General features: G+C 48.1%; 5 protein-coding genes across 5 annotated transcripts; 4 read left to right on the top strand and 1 right to left on the bottom strand.

Moving 5' to 3' along the window:
- Positions 1 to 128: 128 nt before the first annotated feature.
- FPOAC1_011156 (uncharacterized protein) lies at positions 129 to 5,883 on the bottom strand (the record flags this gene model as incomplete). The annotated part of the gene is made up of 4 exons (XM_044855541.1): positions 129 to 1,141; positions 1,275 to 1,365; positions 3,170 to 4,892; positions 4,943 to 5,883. The coding sequence occupies 4 exons, from the start codon at positions 5,881 to 5,883 to the stop codon at positions 129 to 131; spliced, it is 3,768 nt and encodes a 1,255-aa protein (XP_044702854.1).
- A 2,368-nt stretch (positions 5,884 to 8,251) lies between these two features.
- Positions 8,252 to 8,563, top strand: FPOAC1_011155 (uncharacterized protein; the record flags this gene model as incomplete). Its single annotated transcript, XM_044855540.1, has 1 exon — positions 8,252 to 8,563. The coding sequence occupies one exon, from the start codon at positions 8,252 to 8,254 to the stop codon at positions 8,561 to 8,563; it is 312 nt and encodes a 103-aa protein (XP_044702853.1).
- Positions 8,564 to 18,346: 9,783 nt separating this feature from the next.
- Positions 18,347 to 19,163, top strand: FPOAC1_011154 (uncharacterized protein; the record flags this gene model as incomplete). Its single annotated transcript, XM_044855539.1, has 2 exons — positions 18,347 to 18,742; positions 18,792 to 19,163. 2 exons carry the CDS (start codon positions 18,347 to 18,349, stop codon positions 19,161 to 19,163), a joined length of 768 nt encoding a protein of 255 aa, XP_044702852.1.
- A 326-nt stretch (positions 19,164 to 19,489) lies between these two features.
- FPOAC1_011153 (uncharacterized protein) lies at positions 19,490 to 19,933 on the top strand (the record flags this gene model as incomplete). Its single annotated transcript, XM_044855538.1, has 4 exons — positions 19,490 to 19,516; positions 19,567 to 19,604; positions 19,659 to 19,834; positions 19,893 to 19,933. 4 exons carry the CDS (start codon positions 19,490 to 19,492, stop codon positions 19,931 to 19,933), a joined length of 282 nt encoding a protein of 93 aa, XP_044702851.1.
- A 1,871-nt stretch (positions 19,934 to 21,804) lies between these two features.
- FPOAC1_011152 (uncharacterized protein) lies at positions 21,805 to 22,506 on the top strand (the record flags this gene model as incomplete). The annotated part of the gene is made up of 2 exons (XM_044855537.1): positions 21,805 to 22,045; positions 22,103 to 22,506. 2 exons carry the CDS (start codon positions 21,805 to 21,807, stop codon positions 22,504 to 22,506), a joined length of 645 nt encoding a protein of 214 aa, XP_044702850.1.
- Positions 22,507 to 22,841: the final 335 nt, after the last annotated feature.

Raw genomic sequence — 22,841 nt, 5'->3', positions numbered from 1 at the left:
GGACAATATCTTGTCTATGTACGAATCTGAAAACGCCCTTGATGATGATGTAACTTTCATTCCGACTGTAAATGAAGCCATATGCACAACTCGACAACGTTGTTCAAAGTGACGGGTATAACTGATGTTTACAATGCTCCATAGACCGTTACCACGCCTGATGTCCCACCCACGCAGAACTGGTCTCCCCAACCATGTTCCCTCCATGCCATACAGCTCACGACGTTGCTCCTTATCTTTTCTTTTCCGTCGCGACCAACAGCTTTCTTCTTAAGTTCAAAGCCCTGTGGGCCCCAGGGAACAGTCACTTTGGCAGCCAGTTTTCCTGTCAATAAATCCCAAGCCCAGATCCTTCCTTGACCATTGGGTGCAGCTTCACCAGCCATAGCATCGCCGACCATGACGTACTTCTCCTTACCGCCCAGAAGCGCTTGTAATTTGACGTCCTCATTCTTCCACGCTGGGTCAGTGTATGCCCTTAGACAAGAGCCGTTGTCGCGATCCATGAGACGCAGCTTGTTGTCCAGACTGCCCACTAGCATGGCACGTCCATCACGTGTGAGACTGAGACTGGTGACAGAGGCACCGATAACATCTGTAGTTACCTGTCCCATGCGAATATCGTAGCTGCGAACGCGACCATCGACACTTCCTGCGATGACTTCGGGTCCTCGAACCGCAAGACAAGTTATGGCATCACTCGCCTCGTCAAAAACTTGTATAGGCTTGAAGCTGTTGCTCTTGGTATCCCACAGCCTGACACTCGTATCAAATCCACCACTCACAATGATGGAATCACCTTCGCCCGCAAAACTCACACAGTTAATCCGAGCAGTATGGCCATGAGCGTTGCCACCAAAGCGCTTGGTAGTCACAGCTGTACTCACATCCCAGAGGAAGACGCTGCGGTCGCCGCCGGCCGATACAAAGCGCTCATTGTCAGCCGCAACTGAAAGGCTCAGAACCTCATAGCCGTGTGCAGCGTAGTTTTGGATGAGGCGACCCTGAGGTATGCTGTGGCGGTCCTCGCCTGGGGCGGATGTGCTGGGAAATGGGTTGTAGAGGCGGATGGTTCGGTCCGCTGAACCGGCGAGGATGTAGGTGCCTGGTGAAGCGGAGTATGCAAGGGCATGGACCGGGCCTTTGAGTTTTTATTTGTTAGTTAAGTTGTTGGTCATGTCAGACAAGTAAGTATTGGGCATCAGCGCGGGATATGCCTCGAGTTGGTAGGTGAATAGCGTGGCATGGTATGACATGATGTGATGTGATGTTACTGAGAGCAAGACGCCACGCCTGAAGGTGAAGCTGAAGCTGAAAGCTGGAAGCTGGGACGACGAGGGTGCGAGTGAGGGTGAGAATATGGGACTGAGAGTGAGAGTGAGAGTGAGACGGAGACGGAGAGACGGAGAGGCGGAGAAAAGATAAACAATAGAGAAAGGGGTGAAACGTTACCATTAGCGCCCAAAAGATGAGCAGAAGGTTTATCGGGAAAACCCATATCGACAAGTTGTCATGTCCATTCTCTCAGTTACACTTCACTTCAACTCAAACTGTGGGTGGATATCCATTCAAGTGTCATGAGAGACCAAACAAAGGAGACAGAAGCTCTGACGTTTTCTGCAGCAAAACTGTTTCCAGGATATTACCTAATTGGGTTAGTTGCATATCCCGTATAAGACTCTTTGCAGCCAAGAATCATGAGGGATTGACTACCTACTAAGCACACTCCCCCTCCATCATCTCAAGTCCCTTGCCCAGCCGTTTGTGTTTAAAAAAAGGTCTCTGCAGTGTAACCATCCATATCCAGAGCTGCAGATGCACAGTCATGATGTACATTGAAATTCTGCAAGGTTATTTGGGGAAAGCAAAAGGAAAAAAAGGATAAAAATGCAGGCAAATGCCGAGAAACGAAGCAATTTGGTGGCGGGTGACATCCAATTGGTAGGAACCCTGTTTGGTGGAATAAGCTGCATGCAACAAAATAGGGTCTTTGTTTGTTGGTGGTAGAAAGGTTTGAATCAATTTTTGTTCACGAATCAAGTAAAAGCCAGCAAATGATGCTCATGTTTAGAGTCTATTCAAGATTCAGGCCATAGCCAGAGTCGAGCAACCAAGTATCACGGATCTCCAGAAGTCATGTAATCAAGTAACGAAATGCTCCTGCGAAGCCATCAATACCAACACTTACTTATACCACCTACCAGTCTTCAACAATAACCCTTTCCCTTCAGACCAACAGCGTAGTTCTTGCGAATCCTTCCATGCTCTCCCACACTCTTAGCCTATCATTCCAGCCGACCCTCCATCAGGCCACGCTCACCGGCTACACCTTTTCATCTAATGGCTAATACAGTCCTCTCGTTCCCATCTGACAATCGCTTGTCGTTGAGGCTGTGGCATGTTTAATAAATAGATGCGTATGCGAATGATGTAACGGCATTGGAACGAGACACTGTTAGCCAAAACCTGTGGGAGCGTCAAACGAATCCAAGTTTGCCTGTGGCATAGCAGAGCGAAATGCCATGGGATCATTATTGCGCCGCAGACTAGACAAGGTATCTGAACCTACAGGAACATCACTTGCCGACTTCAATACGTGCTATAATGTATGGCCGAAACTGCAGTACTTGAAGTGGTAAACCAGCATTCACGTTTAATCACAAATCATTTGAATTTAGCTCATCTTGTCTTTAAGCCCTACAAAATGCAGGGCATCAATATATTTCAACAGACTTTGGTGTGGCCCAGATGCCTCGTATGCTGGTCATCATCGTGTGCCTGCCTGGCTTCAGAACACTAAAAAAGTTAAGCCCTGTCAAAGGCAAGACCTTGACCTTGGGCAAAACGCCGAAACTCCTCCATGTATGTGCAGATAGGTATAGATATAGATATCATACAATGTGAACAGGATAAAAACAATAGATGCACCGCTGTCCCCAACAAACAAAAGACAGGCCTTCCGGTCTGCCACATATAGATATGCTATGGTAACTCCAGATGCTCCGATGCTGATGCCAAATCACCATGCCTGCAGCGCCGAGGGATGCAATGAATGAAAATCAACCCAATGTCCTTCAAATACAAGCAAATGTCATATGGTCAGTGCCATTCCATGCGATGCAATGTGATGCAATACGCTAAAAATCGATCAAAAAAGTGTTGAGTATACGGTATCCATATCCCTGGGATACAACTTCTCCATCGGGTTGTTGATTTGCCAGCGAAGAACCTTTTCATCCTCGCGTCCTTCAGAACTGTAGAAGACGCGGTAGCCTTCAACTGGACTGACTGGTTGGCTGCCACGGTCTCGAATGCGGTGCAGCATTCCAATACGGCCATCAATCACCTCCTGTGCGCTACGCACATTGTCCCAGATGGCGAACATGGCCTGAACAACACCCTGGACCATGTGCACGTTCTCAATGATATCGTTTACATGAGATAAACGGCCGCTCGCGGTGAAGACATCGACAGCTTCAGTCAATACCATTGCAAGAACTGGTGCCGGAGCGCTCAAGACGGTCTGACCCCCACGGTGGAGTCGCACAAGTGCCTTGGCCATGTCCAAGACCTGTGTTGCGTGTTCGTAGCATGTCTGGATGTGAAGCGAAGCGGTCTGGGGTGAACAACGTCCAGCCGCAGTAGTGTGCCGGTTAAGTTTGATGATGGCGTGGTTGTATAAGAGATGCATGGTCAGGAAAGGGCCGAGTTCTCCCGCCAGAGCCGCAGACTCGAGGTTTGATGCGGTAAAAGCCAGGCGAGAAGGCAAGGCATTGCGCCATTCTTGTATACGCTTCAGAATTCTTTGAGATGAATTCGGGTCTGTTTCCGCCGAGTTGGCACGGCGGGCCATCCTGTAAATCAGACACACATCACTGGACCATAAATGGACCATCTCAATCAAGTAAGCCGAAATACCCAACTCACGATCATGCGCTGTCGTGAAGCTCGAGACGTAAGGGTTGAAGATCGGGGCGTATCCATCCAATTCACGCTCAAAGCTGTGAGAGTCTGCAGGTAAGCGAGTATAGATGTCTTCAGCATTGATCATGGCAAAGCGTTCAGGGAAGTGGCCATCAAGTCGCTCTAACATGTAAAGAGACCAGAAAGTTCGCCTCCTAGCTTCACAGTACCCTGCCTTGTTCATGCCGAAAGGGAATGTCACGAGACTGGCTTCCCTCGACTCCTCAATCTCGACATGGAGCTTAAGGCAAGCGGCTGTCGCGACAGCTGCAGAGATCATCTCACCAGCCTCAGCAGAGCGGGAGATGGATATGTAGTAGAGGGCGAGCAGAATTCTCGTCTGGACCAGCTGGATGCAGCTGGATGTTGTCGACTTTTGTGCATAGTTAGCAACAGAAGCATATTCGAAAGCAATAGCCTTAGGTCCTCCGGATAGAGCAACTCCCACAGCGAGAATACTGTATAGAATCATCAAGTCCTCGGGAGACTTTCGAATTCCCGGGTTCATAACCCAGTTCTTAAAAACGTTCTCGGGAATGAAGCGTACAATCATGGTGCTATCAAGATGAACAAAGAAGTGCGAGATGACTGAACGGATAGACTGTGGGTCGGACAGGCAGGGGTCAGTTCGCCAAGCTTGGTTAAGGACTTCTTCGGAGATTCGAGGCAACTCGATAGCTGGGGGTGGTATAGGCATTTGAGGTCTGGGAGGTTCAGCAGAAGGAATTGCGTGCACCGGCTCCCCCATAGCAACATAATTATCGTATCCCACTCGAAGCCTCTTATGTGAGCCAGTGTCGGGTGAAGATGGTCGCAGAGTGGTGCGTGGGGATACTGGCGAGCTATTCTCGCTCTGGGTAGGTCTCGATGGCCCATCATCGAGCTCTGCTGGTGGTGTTGAGGGAGATGTATTGTGCCCTCCTCGAGGTCTAGAAAGAGTGAGCAAAGATGTAATCGAACATTATCCATCGGTACTTACGCATTTTTGAATTTGCATATTCTGCCAAACTTCTCACACTGGACACAGCGGGGATAGTCAGGGTCGCACTTGATCTTCTTTTCGCGGCAGGTTACACAAGCAATAGCGAGTCGCTTCCTGGGCTTGCCAGCCTTGGTGACACCCCAATGGGCATTTACTGCTTCTCCATCGATCACTGTTTTACAGTGACTACCATCATCGTAGAAATAGCACATCCCCTCTCCAGGCACCTCAGTAGCCCTCACAAATCGGGGTAGAAAGTGTGTTCCAGTCCAGATCTTAGGGCCCAGCCCATCCTTTGACGGAAGACCCTCAGTCGCTGTAGTGCTCGGTGTTGGCGGAGGGATTAGAGACCCTTGAGGTGAACGTTGGCCGTTGTAAGTGGGGACCACACGTTCCTTGTTGTCAGGGAACTGGAGTCGAAACTGATCCTGGGGTGGTCTAAAAGATCCATCTCGAGATCCCAAAGAGTACTCAGTTCGGTTCTCCGGTTGCACTGGCCATCTGCCAGACTGTCCTTCAACGACTGACTCGCGACGAGAATGCTCTCCATCACGATACCTAGGAGATGCTGAGCCAGAGTAAGATCGAGGGAGAGCATGGATTGGCTGTCGGTCTGTTTCGAACTTGTTGTCGTATGTGCTTCGAGGCTGTGATACGGAAGGCGACACTGTCTGAGGAAAGTAAGACACCGAATGGTTCCTGTCACCAGATGGTGCATGGGTACGCTCTCGGGGGGTTGATGTAGAGTAAGAGTTGTTATGTTCGGAAAGAGGTGAGTGTGCTGGTCGACCAGTAGCTGGTGGTCCAAAGATACTGCTTAACGAAGGAAGCTGTTGTTGCCGAGGAGCAGTTTGAGTGGCCGACTTTGGCCTTGTCTGCTCTCCACTCATCTTTTGATCTCCAGGCTCTGTCGTCAGAGACTTATCATAGTTGTTCATTGAAGGTGAAGTAGGCGCAGGCGAGATCCAAGGTCGATCCGCGGATGAGTTTGAGTTAGTACAGTAGGACGATGCGCCTGGGCTTTCCAGTTCTGGAGGGGTATTTGGGAAAACCAAACGGGGACGAGAATCTATGCTAGGTAAGACACCCATTGAAAGAACTACTCGATATGGCTCGAGTGGCAGCAAATAAGCATAACTAAGGTTGAAGAAATATTGTTGTAGAACAAAGCAAGAGGTCGATCGAGGCAAACCACACCCAACGGCCGGTGGGGGAGTCAGCAATTATCTATCCTTCTCGAGTCGGATACAATAATTACATACACCAGCGGCGCGGCTCTTTTTGGGCCAATGCTGCTAAGACAGGCCACCGTAAAAGACGCGGCGGTACCCTAAAACGGATAGACCAGGACCAGGAACAAGCTGGACCAAGAAGGGGAAAGGAGGGGATGTACCAATCCTAACATGACCCAAACTGTCGGGAAGGTTGTGCGTTAGGGGGTGTCGTTGTGTACAGTACGGTGCTGCAATGGGATGATAAGGCTCGGAGACGAAGAACAATAATAACAACGCGCACGTCTGATTTGCAAGGCTTAAAAAGTTCCCATCCAAGAGCTGGTAAGACTGACAGGTTCGAATAAGAGAAACGCAGTAAAACAAGTAAATTTCGTCGGAGACTTTTTGACGATGCACTGAGTGACGAGCTTTCATGGCTGGTGATGGTCGTGGACCGCTTTACCAACGACCGAAACGCCTCTGTCGAGGAATGGGCGTGGAAATAACTCATGGGCGTGTGGCAGTGGCTCATTTGCGAACAGGACGGATCAAAGAACGTCCAACGGAGTTATGCATCCCCGGTCCCAGTAACAATCCTAGTTCCCCCAATCCCGCTTCGCAGAGTGCGAGTCCCAGCGCTTCTTTAGAGTGCCGTCACCCGCACGTGTGGCGTGTGGAACAATTTTGGCCTTGCTATCTGCATGGGACACGATGAGCCTGTCTGGGCTGCTGTATGACTTGCGGATACTAGTGCAGATATTGAGCGATCCCAGGCCACTGGCCATCGAGACCAAACGGCATTGCGGGTACGGTACAGTGCAGGATAGTGCTGGAGCCAAGGCAGCGGGCTCTTGTTGTGCCTGCACACATGTACCTTTACAGAGTGATGCTCCGTACGGTCGAGTCCGGTCCGGTACAGCCTACGTTGCAGCACCAGTGCTTGATGATGATCCTCTATGCAGAACTCTGGACTCTCGCAGGGCTCAGGGATGAGATGGGGGCGTGGATTGCCGGGCACCGGGGGACGGGGCCGGGTGGGTGTGAATGCGAAAGTGAAAGTGAAAGCCAAGCATCTGGGGTGTATGTGGCTGAGTGATGTAGGGTGGATTACTGACGGCTGATGGCTCCCCACAACCCAGGATCCATACTCTAGATGCCAGGCGCCGGCGTTACGGCAGGCGACCGACGGGTTGTGGGATGAAAGCTCCAGAAAGCCGCGCGCGATAAACAAGATAATCTTCAAAAAATGGGGGCACTGTCATGATATCGACAAAAGGCTCCACGGCAAGAGTCAGGTAGCCAGGACCAGCATCAACATTTAATCATGCAATTGTCAACGTCAGATAAGACCATCATGGTACCCAGACCAACACTGCTTTGACATGTTCCTCCCTTGATAGAATATAATTAATAAGAATATAATAAAAATAAATAAAAATGTACCAGGAAGCATATGCAGGCGGCCGCCATTGCTAAGAGCCTCACTTAAACGCCTAAAACGCTTTCTCGAACAAGACAAAGTATTGAACTTTGCAAGCCATGGTGAAGGACCGTTGGCTTGGCATCATGAGGAATGCCCCTCCATCTCCAACTTGGGTGGCGTTTGTGTAAAGCCTTTAATTACTGGGATGCTGTGGCGCTCTCGGCAGAAGTGTTGGAGCATGTCACACAGAGAACATGCCTCCTGTCAGCAAATGGCTGCTTCATCTCCAACAGGCATGTGCCGGCAGGCAATAAATATGTCGGTAGAGGTATATGTGATATCAACAGACGAAACCTTCGCCCAAGTTTTGAGCTCAGGCTCGTTACAAGATAAGATTAGGATACGCAAAGAGGCTGGGAAGAATCGACTTCGCAGATCAGGGCAATAATCTAGTCCAGACGACCTTGCTAGGCAGTTGGTCATCAATCTCTCAGCATATGGACCCATACTAAAATGGATCAGTTGATAGACATGTGGTAGTCACTATCAAGAATAGAACGAGGGTCTATTATCAAAGTAGAAATGCTTGCGATCTGGGCGTTTTTGGAAAGGGGAAGTACCGCGGACATGACGCTTAGTTTAATAAGCTCGACGGCAGAGGCGTTTTCAATGCCACTTTTGTCGCTTACGCCCAGGCTGGCTGGCTATGCCAAGCGAGACGGCATGGACGCAATGGCTACTGTTGTCTCTACCTGCTCGAGGCACTCTCAGCTGAGGGCAGTCCTCGACTCGGATTCGGTTAACAAACGGCGGCGCATGGACCCCTCGCACTCTACTTCAACTCAATATACAGGCCATATCGTTGATAATCTAAACGCGCATTACTCGGGTGGCTTCATCCGAACTGACGTGCCTGCAGACCAGGCTAACTTACCAGAGGTTTCAGCAATCCTCCAACGTCGCTTAACTCCAAAAGCGTGACTGGTGATAGCACAGTGAGCGCTCAATTAATGATGTTAGAATCCATGTAAATGCAGAGTTATTTACCAATGGTGCTGTATGTGGACTGCAAACGGTTGGCCTTTCCTGTTGATTAAACCTCTTGGTGTTGGCTCAGTCGAGACACAAAGAATATGTGCGAGGGTTCTTGACGGACTTATACCTCTGACAAACCTAAAGGTTTATAATTGATTTGCAGGCGAAATCCTGTGTTATCTCCTGCATCATCCGTTGTGGCAGGATGATCTAGACTATAACTATCCGTACTGCGTGTGTCCTGAAGAGTGCAATTTCCTGGCCCACAGACGATCTGCTGCCCCAGATTCACAGGGCTGGAGGGCCAAGCTTGCTACCTATAAGTTTGAAATTGGGTGTTTGTTGTCATTCAGAGGGAAATCCCGCGCTTGCGGAGACCTTCGGCATACCCAATCGAGGGTGGTTCCATTGTGAAATAATGCTAGAAAACATGACTGCCAAGCATTTGCAATACGGGGTGCCCCTACGGTTCTTGACTCTTGACACTGCCAAATTTGGCGAGCTGCATGGTCGCCTACTAAGTTGGAAAACGGTGTGTAGAAGTTGGAATCTCCGGGACATAACCTACGGCCTTATTAGTTGGGGACATAGTCTCCCATATGCTGGTCAACCGTTGGCAGTGACATACAGTAAGCAAGATGTCTTGGCAGGCGGACGATCACGCCTGGTCTAAACTCCGTCTGGATACGGGAAATAACAGTTGACTTTTATTTGGTTTTTGTTCGAAAGCTGGTCACTTTGCGCCCACCCCTTATCTGGGTTTATTTTCCTTAGAAGGCTATCACAGCTCACGTAGATCTTCAGGGCGGGACGATAAACTTTGTGCGGACAGTAGCACCTAGTGGGTTGGCAGAGCCTCTACACTACCATGTCGCCGTGGTCCTTCCTATTGAGAAGGTGCCGGGGGAGATTTGCTTTTCACGCAGTGCCGACTAAATATGGCTGACCCTAGATCGTTGGTCCCCGGATCCACGGTATGACGTCTTGGCTGCGTGCGGCACATTGTTCCAAAAAGGGAGTGGCATGTCGCGGCAGTCGTACGATCTTTTGACGCTAACTGTTGACCGACGCCTCGCGTTTCGCCATCATTTCAGTCGATGGTGGAGTAGGTTCGGGAAAAGGTAGGCGTCCTTTTTCATAGCCATAGCGTGCAATGAAGCCGGAAATTTCAAGGAAGATCTCTGATATTGCCGGTAGCCTTGCCGTAGTGACAGTGAGGAGAGTTTTGATCTACGTAGCGCGCTGTTAGCTCAAAGACCTAAACGCGTTGTTCGCCGAAGCACGATGGGTGACGAGATAGGGGAAACATGAGTCAGCAATGACGAACCGGACCCGAGAGGACGGATCGCATCGCTCCACTCCGATAGTACCCCTTGGCGGAAATACAAGTCGTGTTTGGGGAAATAAGGAGACCATATCCGTATCCACTCTCCACAGATTATTCACCTGCCCAGTCTCGACAACGGTTGGACAATGAGCGAAACATACCTAACAAGCTTGGATAACGATGAATATGTACAACATGTGTGGTTTCAAGTCTTGGTGGACGCCACCAACTCATCTCCCTTCCACAATCTGCAGGTGCGAAGGAGAATTGAAAGTTGAATATGTATCCGTATCCGTACACAGGCAGGTGATGTGGGTATCTGGTTATTAGCAGTTGCCCTCTTCGTCCCTAGGAAGAAAGAAAGCCACAATGACAAGTAAATGGCAGGTACCTACTTACTAGGCAAGGATAGGTAGGTAGGCAGGCAGGCAGGTAGTCTTTTCGGTACCTTCCACATTGACATTTGCTCTGCCGACAGACATGATGAGATTCGGGGCACGTGTCACAGCGCGGTCTCGTTTAAACTCCCGTCAAGCGGAGATTAAGCATGGAAGGACGGATGCCGGCCTGCAAACCTTTCCCGAACTCCGCAGATTAGGAAAATACGATTTCTTTCTTTCTTTCTTTTTTTTACTTTTGCTTTTTTTTACAGGTAATTTATTCGGAGCTCGGCCAGAGTGGAATTGACTAATTTACAGTACAATGCCAATGTCGTAATGCACTTTACTGACCAGGTACAGTTGAATTGACCTCACACCGAAGTGGATTCAATTCACCAAGTCTTGATGCATTACATCAACTAGAAACACAGCTCAAGTACCTAAGCGGCACATGCATGCCGTTACCTGCTGTACCTATTAGGCTGAGGAATTGCCAGACATGGATCTGATTCAACTTCAGAAACTGTCTGGGAATGAGTTGACCCCTCGGGCGGCCAAGAACCGTCAACACCCACACCATAAGCCGACTGTCACGCACCGTCCACAATGCTAACGAGACAGGCAGACAGGGAACAGCCTCCTGACGGCCGCTGGCGTCGGCCGCTGGCGTCGTTCGCTGGAGACTGCCTTCAGTGAGAGCACGGGCGTGACAGGGAACAATATGGCCTCGGTAATCTGCCTACCTATGCTACAAAAGCATGCCCATTGCCATCTCGGCTACTGGCGAATACCCTGCAAGAACGAGCTGTCAGATCACTCTGATCACTCATCAAAAAATCAAAGCCTGCTGCTTCCCTGAGGCTTCTACCCCGGATCCACTACCGCGTCGCGGATCTCACATGGTGCTGACAGGGTTTTGATCCTTCGTTTCCTATTTCGGCTTCATCTCCGGGCCGCTATCTGTGAGAACCACTAGCAAGCCCCTTCCTGTTCCTTTCTCCACTCGCTCGGCCGAGTCTCCAGAGGACACCTTGTTATCGACCGCTGGGTATCAATGTGAATGGCCTTGTTCGGTTGAATCGTTTCAGCTGCAGGTGGTAGAGGCAGTCTGTGGAAGAGATCAGCAACGTTCTGACCGATTTTATCATCGCCCGCGAATATTCGGCGTTGCAGGGTCCTTCTGAGAGTAACTGGTTGGCTGTTGGCTCTCACCACCACCGTCCCATTCACGAGACAGCGGCTTGGCTCAGATGCCACAGATGCTGTAATGCGGTGTTTAAGATCAACCACCCCCTTGACTCGAGGTTACGATGTTCTAGCTTGGGACGCTTGGCGTCAGAATAATAGGTGCTTACAATCATAACTTTCCTGAGCATGATGCCCATATTCTAAAACTGAATCGTGTGCGTTTCAAAGCAATTCTACCAGTCAGTAATAAGGATCAGGGACACAACCCTCTTTCGACTTACACCACCAGCCCCATCGGCTTTGCAAGGGCAACTGCCGCTAGGGAGGGATGACTGCCAAGTGCTCACCAGGATATTCGGACCAACGTAACGTGGGCGCTGGGTTTGAGGGGTGCGCCAAGCTTCAAAAGTAACGGTTCCTCAACAAGCCACCAAAGGGTGTGGGAACAATAGCAAGATTGTCTTGCACCCCACACCGTTGAGCCCGGCTGTTATTTCTTTCTCTCGGTCCCGACGGGAGCGAAAGGAACCTGCCTTGACTCGGCATTTCGCAGCCACACCAATCGTATTCCACGTTCGTCTGGTTATTCGGCCGAAATCAGTTAGATCAAACTCAATGTCCCAACGAAGTATTACCATGGACTAACACTCACAGAGTAAGAAGCGGCTTACGTTCTTCAGGCCATAACTCATCAGCGATGAAAGAATAAGGCAAGTTCTCAGTCCATTACCGCCAACCAACCCAAAGCACGTCATGAAACCCGAGTTCTTCCCTGTGTTAGCCGGCTGTGGTATACACAGCCTCTAATCACGTCTTTTACGACATGGTCTCATTGTTTCCCTGTCATAATGCCCCACCAACACGTCGTTCTTGAGGGGCACCGATCAAGTCAAGGATATTCGTCCGAGTTAATCAAACTCTCGTACGGCCACAGTACTGCATAAACCAGAACAAGTACGGCTACAATAGACCCGCAAAATATACACAAACGTTAAATAGCATATGCACACACGGCATTGCGTTCCGCATCGCCATCTCGATGCATCATAATACGTTGTTGCAAGTACAACTTGGTATACATGGGAGATTTGTGTGTATCAATATCGAGACACAACCCAGAACTATCAGCGCCAGAAATAAATCTCAATGGCAGAACATAAGTGCGAAAGACTATAGGTACAATTGATGAGATCATGGGCAACTGATAGGCACTTTGAGGCCTTTCTGCATTTTTTCTCCAAGCTGAAAAAATTACTATCTTTCGCAACGAACGCGCAATAAAGCCGCTATGTTCAAGACCCCTGGAGAGCCTAAATAGAACTCGCTTACACTTACTTTATATGGACTAGATCCAAAGGTAAACCGGCAATTGTTCGATGGCGCGGACCTGAATTAGACGGATGTGCCGCGGACGGCAAATGTCGATCTTCGGTTCGGGGACTAGAGCCCCAAGTCCGGAATTAACACTCCGTTGAAGACAGCCGGGTATATCTGTGCTTGGAGCAGGGCTGCGCTTGAAACGATCAAATTCCAATTCTAGCAAGGGATTCGAGATGAGTACATCAAACCTATGCAGATCATGATTCGAAGCGACATCATCATCGGCATTGATAAACAGGTGGATGCTATAGGCAGAGTCGTTACTTTGACATGTCGCACGACATTCAACGGTGCTGTACATGTATCCTGACACACGCCCAGCCGCGGAATAAACCACAGGCGCGCGAAAGTCACTCCGTTTTCCAGATTGGTCATCATTGGATATTTAGTTGGTACATGGGGAATCTAGTACGTCCTAATAACGGGCTGAGTTGATATTAGACGGATTTCCGTTTTGGTCGTCAAATTGAGGGTTGTTTCTGTAGAAATTGGAGCACATCGATATCCCAGGACTCTGGGCGCTGATGCGAAACCTTCGCTTCTTGCATTGCCGTTACACAAGGCGCTGAAGATAGACTTCTTGGGAGATGGATGCGACTGCAGGGTAGCATGCCGATAATATTCGGTCATTACCCTTTCTGTCAGGAGCAGGGTTTTCTTACGGAGATTCGTGGGTAGGTATGCCATGCTTGTGGGCATGTAACTACATAATGCGCTTCTGTTGCTTGGTACTGTACCCTGGATATCCATACAGGACAGGCACTCATGCAGCCGAAACCGCGGAAACACATCTCATTCCTCCAAAGTCCTCAGCATCAGACCACAATCCTACGCTAGAGGGGGCTCCAGGGGTTGGCCCACAGTCATTCAGAGAGGAAGGTGAGGTGAGCACCCTATGACTTAGCGTTCAAGTCAGCTTGTCTCCTAAAGGGGATCGTCTTTTGTTTTCGAATAGTAAATACTCGAAAACACTAAAGAGAATGCGTCGACATGGCTAACTTCTGGTCTATGCACACGAGTCAACTGCCGGCAACTGGGCTTCTCGAAAAGAAACCCCGGAATCCCATACCTAAAGGACAACAACGCCTTGTATTGGTCTGCCGAATTGTTACCCGAATTGAGACAATTCATACGAGTGTCTACCGGAAAGCAGGGACACTGCTGACATCTGATGCAAATCTTGATTGGAGGACAAAGTGATACCCTAACTATGTACTTCGATCCTTCAGTTCGGCACTCTGAGCCTAATAGTATGAGTAAGGGTAATTCCAGCTAGGGGGTGCACTGACAACCAGGAAGCAGTCATGGCAGTTGGTCGTTTCGTGGGTGTATATCTCTTTTGGCCAATTATATATGATTCGGAGCTATACCGAGTATTGGCAAGGGGTCGCGGCTCAAGAGCGATATGCGCTTGTTATATTGCGAAAATCGCTTACGTCTTCCCCGCTGTCACTCGTGATCTTATCCCTGGTTCGGAGATTGATGGCCTTAAATCCTTCTTGATACGGTCATCCCTTCAAGACAGAGGTTGCCATACCTGGTTTAGGCCGCTCGGTAGTCACTTCTCCACTAGACACGACTGTTCCGAATCAGTAATGCGAATGGAAATTCAGAGACACAGTCGTTACTCAGATTTGTTTTACTCTACAATCTGCCGGGTTCGAGAAAGCGATACCTAAGAGCCTCTGTGTCTGCAGCTGTGACAATAACTTCAACAACACCACGGAAGTACGGATACATCTTTAGAGTTCACTAGAACTGAAAGCTCTGTCGATCAACAACTATGACCCTGTATTACGGGCTTCTAGCGTGCCATCGTCTATGAGTGAGGCTTCACCTACATACAGAGTACTCGACACACCAAGCTAGAGAAGAATCTAAGCATAGATGCACATGTGATAGCCTGCTCTATCCTGGATCATTTACGACAGATTCAAGTCTAGCGCCGGCTCTTTCACCCGATCTGGATCAACGACAAAGTACCGGCGTTCTAATACAACGACGGTCCACGGCCGTCCAGACCCCTCCATGGATAATCCACTATTAAACGGGTCGCAATTCCTTTGGTTTTCTATCTCTGACGGTCGTTTGGATAACCCTAAGGCTGGCTGAGTCATTGACAGTCGTGCTTGGATACGCGCATTGACTCGGCGAATGTTTGTCGGCATATCGCTCAACTTACACACACGGCATTATGTAGCAGGCTAGGCCTAGCGTTAGGAAGAAACAAGTTGGAGATTCGAGGTTGATACATGTCAATCTTGTGTTGTAGCGGCTCTCGGCTGGGGGCAAAATACTGACAAACAGGCGGGCGCACCTCTATATAGTATCTATTTGACGTGCCTCGCTGGCCAGGTAAGACGCAATATCACTCTGACACGGCCGAGAATGACGCCGGGGAGTGCAGGTTATGATCTCACTGTTAGAATACCTATCCTGGGGTCTTGGCCACGACGTACATACTGCAATGGTGATACCTACTGGGTCTTCCAACAGGTTTGAGTGACGGTCAAATGTTGATTGCACTGCTATGGTGATAGAACTGATCAGCGCAACAAGAGATGGCAATCATTTTAGTTTCTACGTCTCAAAACATCAAAACCCTTATTATGCGGCTCGCCCGGGAGATATTTCCGCTCTTCCTGCATCTTTGATGATGTTAAGCGAGCAACAAGGTTTTTGGAACGTCTGGGGTCGGGCGGCCGCAATCACGTACAATACGTAAAGCTGGGTCAGGTACCGTATGTATGTACCGAAGAGAGATCTGTGGCGCAGGTGTGTACGCTCTGAGACAAAGTGATGAATGATACTGTACTGACTCTTTGTCTCAGCTACCGACAAAGCCACAAGGACTGGACTGGACTGTCAAAAGCATTGAGGTGCCGGACCCAAGATCTTAACTATATTAGTGCGCGTCTGTGCGCGCGCTACTCGGCATTTCGTGAAAGTCCGCAACGTCGGGTAACTGTATCCAAGATGAACAACGGATAGAGCAGATCAGAGTAGAGCAGATCAGATCAGATCAGAGAGTAACTACCGTAGTATGTACATATGTACATAGTAAAAACAATGAAGTAGACAAGAAAGAAGCTTGTTCGAGTCAGCCAGTCTGGCTGGAGTCTGACCGAACCCTGTCTGTGCCGTTCTGACAGCGAGCGGAGCTCCGACGCTGTGTCTTGTGCAACATTAACATAAATACGGAGTACAACACGACATTACGCTTGACTTCTTGGCACAAGTCGCTAACTGGTGCTGCCACTGTCTCATTGCACCTCAGCGACCCGGGAAACCTTTTCCGCATCATCTGTACAGTGTCAGTACAAACCGAATTCCTGTCATAGAACTGTACTGGAATCCTTCACCAACTGATCATCGCTGGTTCGACGGTATACGGTTCAGCCCCACCGGCACTTCTCACACCAAACCTATTGTTGCTGTGATTCCGACGTTCTGGATCCTGGCAATGCAATAGATATATACCCTGCATACGGGCCACAACCGCGGTCACCCAACTGTTGAAACCGGTAGTATGGTATCAGACGAGAGGAGGCCGGCCTACGAACAGGTATCCCAAATTGTCAACCAGAGAAGAGACATGTGGCGAGAAACCTCGCCTCAATTTGTAGTTGTCAAGGTAAGGCGTCCCTGGAAACCCGGATTGGAGATGTGAATGAGGACCAGCTAGCCTATCACTTGGACAAAACACAGTCCTAGTCACCTATCAACCACTCAGGGGAGGGGATAGCATCATTGCTAATATAACAAACATACTTGTTAGTGAAAATGATCTTGACCTACGAGGGACCTCTAGTACATGCCAATGCAACAGTGTCATGCTATGTAAGTATTTGTGAGTTCTAACTGACTACCTGGTTGTAGGGATCATTATGATGTAGGTTAGGTGAGTTGGTGGATTGTGTTTATGTTCTCCTGTGATTTTCTCCTTGTTGAATTCTGGAGACGAGATTGTGTTGATGCAAGATGACAATACGTGCTGATTCCTAGGTTATCTAGAGGTTTGTTATACCAGTGAAGCCTCAATTGGTACATGTTGAGCTGGTGATAAGAGCGTTTGTGCTTGAGTTACTGGGTCTTTTAACACAGTACACACGATATTTATGATACGTTAAAGAGTTGCCCATCTGTGCCAGCTATTCAATGATAGAGGACCCTGAAGATGTTGCTTGATATGGGGTTTGTATCGTGCTATGTGTACTTGAGTGAACGATAAAGGAGTATCTGTGAAGGTATGCCCCTGACTGGACAATAGACTGGACTACCATTTATCAAATGCCCCTATATAAGGGTTAAACCGAAACCTAACTCGTAGAAATCATAAGACCAGACACCATGAATTTGCGTGTTGATCCAGTGTTTATGTGTTAAGGCCAGTTTGCTGCTCATTACGGTACCCCATGAGGAGACTGGATAGGAGAGTAGCCTTGAGACGAGACTCAATCAGTTGACAGCAAAACTAGAAGGTACCTCGGCAAGCATTGTATTGACCGCAATGGATTTAGCTTCCAAATAATCTCCCCTTTCTTTGCAAGTTTATTGCGGCTAATGGTTCTGGGACCAAAACTCACAACGGTTGGAGGACTTCGGGCTGGTAACTGGTGTTACGTCTCGGGGCATAGATCATGTAGTCTCGCAAGTAGCCAACAAGAGTCTTAGGAGACCGTTAGGAGTTGTCTAATATAAGTTAGGAGAGGGCTAAGCACTGATTGTCACTTTGCTTGACATCTGATCTAAGTGTGAAGGACAGTCGATAACACTCAATGATTTCTCTCCCACACTTCCTTTTCTCAATATACTGTTACTTGAGCAAGTTATACGGTATTCTCTATAGTATAATACTATACTTTGGGCTAAAATGATATAAAACTTGACGTGGGACAATGAATCTCCTGCGTTCATGATGCAGTAGAACTTAGCAACGTCAACATAACCACCACTCTGTGCCTTGTCTGCCAGATTCAGAACTACACAAGGTGTTTATAGCATACTGACAATTAATTCAAAGTATCGAAGGGATTAGGGGAAACCCTTATAATCGTTTGTCTACATACTTGATGTTAACTTACATACTCAGGTAGAGATAGGTATAAGTGATGACTGGAACTGTTTGTTGTAACGCTGAAGTCGGGTGCTTTTTTTTTTTAACTAGAACTCACACTATTACTCCAATCCAAAGAGAGTATGGGATTTTCATTCAACGCGGGTGAAATCGCTCACGCTGAAATAAAGTCGTACGAGTTTCTGCAACTCGATAACCAACAACACAATTAATTGGCTCAGTGATAATGGATCAGATGACGGATTCTACGCGGGGTATAAAATGAATCAGTATAAGTCTGAGATAATTAACATTATTAGTGTTAGATTTCGTCAAGTATAAGTATATTTGACATTGCATTTATATACCCCATATCGTCCCAACCTTTTGCAATCAACATGACAACTCAACTCACTACTCTTACCAAGTTCTTCCGGGACCTTCCGCCACGAAACCAACTCATTGTAGTTGCAGTTGCAAGTGCCGCCCTCGGTATCCCAGTATTGCGCATCGCCGTCGAAGACTATCGTGGTTATATTGCTCTCGGGCCTGGTGGGCCGCCTCACAATGTTGTCGGATGGTTCGGACAGATTCTTTTGAAACCGTTCAAGAAAGAGCCTTTCCACACAAGTTGTTATGATGAGAAATCGTTTCGAAAGGCAGGTCCCAATGGGAACGTTGCCTTCTTGAAGGAGGAGGATGTTCCTGTTCGAGAAGCGCCAAGACCAACAATTGGAAGCTGGACAGCTCCGAGTCGACAGTTGACGGATCTGGCGAGTAAGGACATAATTGATGTATGCCATGCAATCAAACTATATACAAGAGGTCATCTGACGATTATAGCGCTATCAATCCTTCCTCTCCTCACTCGCGTCAAAATCACCGTCCAAGCTGAAAATCGCAACATCTGTCGTCGAGCGACACGGTCAAGCTCTCTTTGTAGCGTCAGAGAACCCAACTCACCCCGTTGCGAAGAGTATGTATAGAGAAATCGGACATATGCATGGCAGCGACGGCTCGATGCATCTCAACTTGGCGCCTCGGGATGCCAAGTTGGTGTTGGAGAAGGGCTGGGGCCAACGACATCCTCTGGGCGGTACTATTCTGTACTTGGGAGATGTTATGGTCTACGCTCCCAGGAATGAGGAGGAGCTTGAGGTTGTCAAGAAGATTACGAGGGCGGCTGCTAAGTTTATGCTTGGGGAAGAGTCTTGATATAGGAAGTAGTAATTCGAGTGTAAGTGTTTAACGTACTTTGGGGTTGCATTTATAGTTAGCACTTCCTTTTAAGCAGATTGATCCTTTTGCATATTCCAAATGACCCACGTAAAAACATTGCGTCCTGAATACTAAGTAACGATTGAGTGATGATTTGAGAGTCTCTCAATTGAGGGTGTTGATATTTAGTTAATGCATTTCAACAAAGAGACAGTGGCATATCGGAGGCAAAAAGAACCCCCCCTTTTTTCAAACTTGATAACGAACAAACACTATTACTGAAATACCATTTAGTTGGGCTAACTGTCCCTGTTGAGGTTGTCATGTCACCCATCACCTTATGCCATAGGGTAGGTGAGTTTTGGTGAGCCCTATATAAATTCAAATTTGTGAACTACAGTCACCAACAAAAAAGCAGCTTGGCGCAGTGGAAGCGCGGTATGTTTAAACAACTACTCTTCAAGAAATGCACAAATGACTAACATGTCACAGCCGGGCTCATAACCCGGAGGTCACTGGATCGAAACCAGTAGCTGCTATGGTTACAATTTTTTTGCGGTTCCTTTCACTTTTCATCAGTCACCTTTTCACAGAGAGTGGAGGCTCATATACCCTAACCGAGAGACTGTTTGCCACCACAGAAAGCAGCTTGGCGCAGTGGAAGCGCGGTAAGTTACTTTGTAACATTCAACGAATGGTTAGATTCAATATTCTAACTCTTCATAGCCGGGCTCATAACCCGGAGGTCACTGGATCGAAACCAGTAGCTGCTACGTTACATACTTTTTTGCGTCTTTCTATTCTATTTTTATTATGCTGGACTGAAGACGTTGTGGCTACGAGTCATGGAAGTAGTGAATATAGAGACATATGATTAGAATGAATTATACTCAATTCAGCCTAGCACTATTTTTTTGCTCCCTACAATACGGGGACCATGTGTAGATAGTTGTTCAAGGTCACATCTAACATACTCTGGTGATTTGTTGAATACCGTCCAAGCATGCAAAACTCCTCATCAGCTTACGAGTATTTCTTTAACGGCTCGCATCGTGCAGATACCCGTGCTCGCTAACTAATTCTTCATGCCAGAGATCAAATTTGGAAGAAGCAGAATAAACTCGCTTGGCTCATGGTCTGCCTGTTGTTCTTAGCATCCCAAGATCATGAAGTGGTAGGTCAGTTATATATGCAATACCTCGCTTGTGGGTATCATCCAGGAAGCCCTCCGGGATATAGATTAAACGTGGCACTAAACAAGTGATCGTTGCAGGGTTTTTGTTTCTACGCATAATACCACTTTCTTAAAGTAAACATACAAGCTCTGGCGGTGTAAGGTTGAAGCCGTTTCTTTCGGCAAAAGGGCCCGGAGCTTGTTTCTGAAAACGATCGTGCTCCTTTTTCCTACAACGTGGGCCACAGTGGGACGGACGGGCCGGGACGGTTAAAAAGGTCAAGGAAAAGAGGTTCCATATTGACTTTTTCAGCCCTACGGGTCATGTTGAAACGTTGAGATAGCAACGAGGATGTACTGGGCCACTCAGGCTGGGTTAATGGAAAACTCTTCATAAATAGCGAATAAGATGTTGATGTGGCAAGTTGAGTCATGGATATTCCATGTAAATTGGGCTTTCGGATGGAGATTGGTCATTGAAGAGTTACAGAAAGTTGTGTGTAACTGGGCATCAATGAATGAAAAGTTTTATATAAGTGGTTCTGCATAGGGATAGAAAGGTCTGGACTCTTGATGTATTGCTGATCAGATCTCGACTTATACAAAGAGGATGGATGGATAGATAGATAGATAGATAGATAGATGCAAGGATTCTTGGATCTTCTTTTCTTTTTCTTGTCGACAATATAAATAAGCTCATTCACATCATCAAGCTCGTCAACTATACTGAACCGTGCTGTTTCAAGCGAGTCGCATATCTGGCCATCATCCTTTCCGCGTGTCCACCATCAAGAATAACCCCTGTCAATCTTCACTTTCAGTTCATGCTTTCAAGAGCCGCCAGATGCGCATACATGGCTACGCATGCACATGCACCAAATAGGGATCAACATTCAGGGGCGAACCACTTCTTTTCTTTTCTCTTCTGCAACCTGCCTGCTTGGGCTTACCCAACAGAATCAAAAGACTCTAATAGAGACTAGTCTCGAGAGTCAGAAACAAACATCAAGCAATCAAGGAACAAGGATCCCCGCGCGTTAGGGCCAAAAGGACAGGATATTCAAAGTGCAGGTGGAGAGAAGACCCTTGGAACCAGCCACTCGAATTACGGTGAGCGACTCTGCTACTGCAAGACTTGCAGTTCCGCGTGTTCCCCTTCCTCCACTTTCACTTCAGTACCTCCAATTCCATAGGCTCGATATGACAAGACAATTGCTAGGTACCGTATCAAATCACTCTACAGTACAGCAGTAGCTCACTTTCTGACTTGCATCTGCAATTGTTGTTCGCATATCGCCCTTGACTCGTTTTGCTTTATTCTCCATCTTCTTTCCTCGATTTTCCATCTTCTCACACTCAACAATAATTAATCCTCGGAAATCAATCAATCAACGTGTCTTGCAAATGCGCACACATCATCAAGTCTAATTAAAAAAAAAAAAAAAAGGGACACAAGCTTTCAATATGGGCTTCCTCGATTGGAACGATGGTGCCTCTGTCCTGTCAACCCGAACTTCATCTCGTCGACACAAGTCTTCTCGCTCTCACAAGAAGCGCTCACGATCAAACTCGAGTGAGCGTGGACGCGGCTTCGCAGAGTCCATCTTTGGTGGCGGCGACCGTTATGGGAAGCACAATGCTTCTCGCGCTTCCTTCTTTGGACTCGGAGGCGGCAACAGCAGCCGCTCCAGCTTTTTTGGAAATAGTATGTTCTTCCGCTGGTAAACGCGTTGAGTTACTAACCAGCTTGGCTACTCACTAGGTCGCTCCTCTTACTACAAACGTTCCCCTCGTCAGGGCTTCGTTCAAAAGACCTACAAGCAGCTCAAGCGTCTCCTCCGCGATCTGGTTCATTGGGCCAAGCGCCACCCATGGAAGGTTTTCTTCATGGTCATCATGCCCCTCGTCACCGGCGGAGCTCTGACTGCCCTCCTCGCTCGCTTCGGCTTGCGCATCCCACCCGCCATTGAGCGCATGCTCGGCGTAGCCTCCAAGGCTGCCACGGGCGACTCGTCCGGTCTTGTGGGCGAAGCTGTCCGCATGGCCAGTGGTTTTGGCGGCAACACTTCTGTTCGCGTGGAGCGCGATACGCACTCATTCAGCAGCGGTGGTGGTGGCGACTCATGGGGTGGTGGTCTTGCTGATATGGCCAGAAAGTGGATGTGATGTGCCTTTTTTTTTAAGCGAGCGAAGCGAGATGGCGCCGTTGCTTTGGGCTGGACTGGATTGGACAGGTACGGGATATTGACTGACATAATTTGATGAGACGCGTTTTGGGTTATCGGCTCCAGGCGTTCCAGGAACCAGATTCTTTTTTTCTATTTATTCTACTTGGGAGGATTGTTGTGCTCACATTGCCATTCCTACTTGTTTGGTCATGATTCCACATAGATACACTACATACGTGCCAGCATTCTTGAATACACTCACGACTTAATGACCCCTGATACTTGCAAGATCTGTATGGTGTGCCTGTCTCAAGAACGTGATCGTCAACACTA

The sequence above is a fragment of the Fusarium poae genome, chromosome 4 (assembly GCF_019609905.1).
Source record: "Fusarium poae strain DAOMC 252244 chromosome 4, whole genome shotgun sequence".
NCBI classification, from domain to species: Eukaryota; Fungi; Ascomycota; class Sordariomycetes; order Hypocreales; family Nectriaceae; genus Fusarium; species Fusarium poae.
Note: the sequence above shows the minus strand (reverse complement) of the source record. Positions and strands in the feature narration are given on the sequence as shown.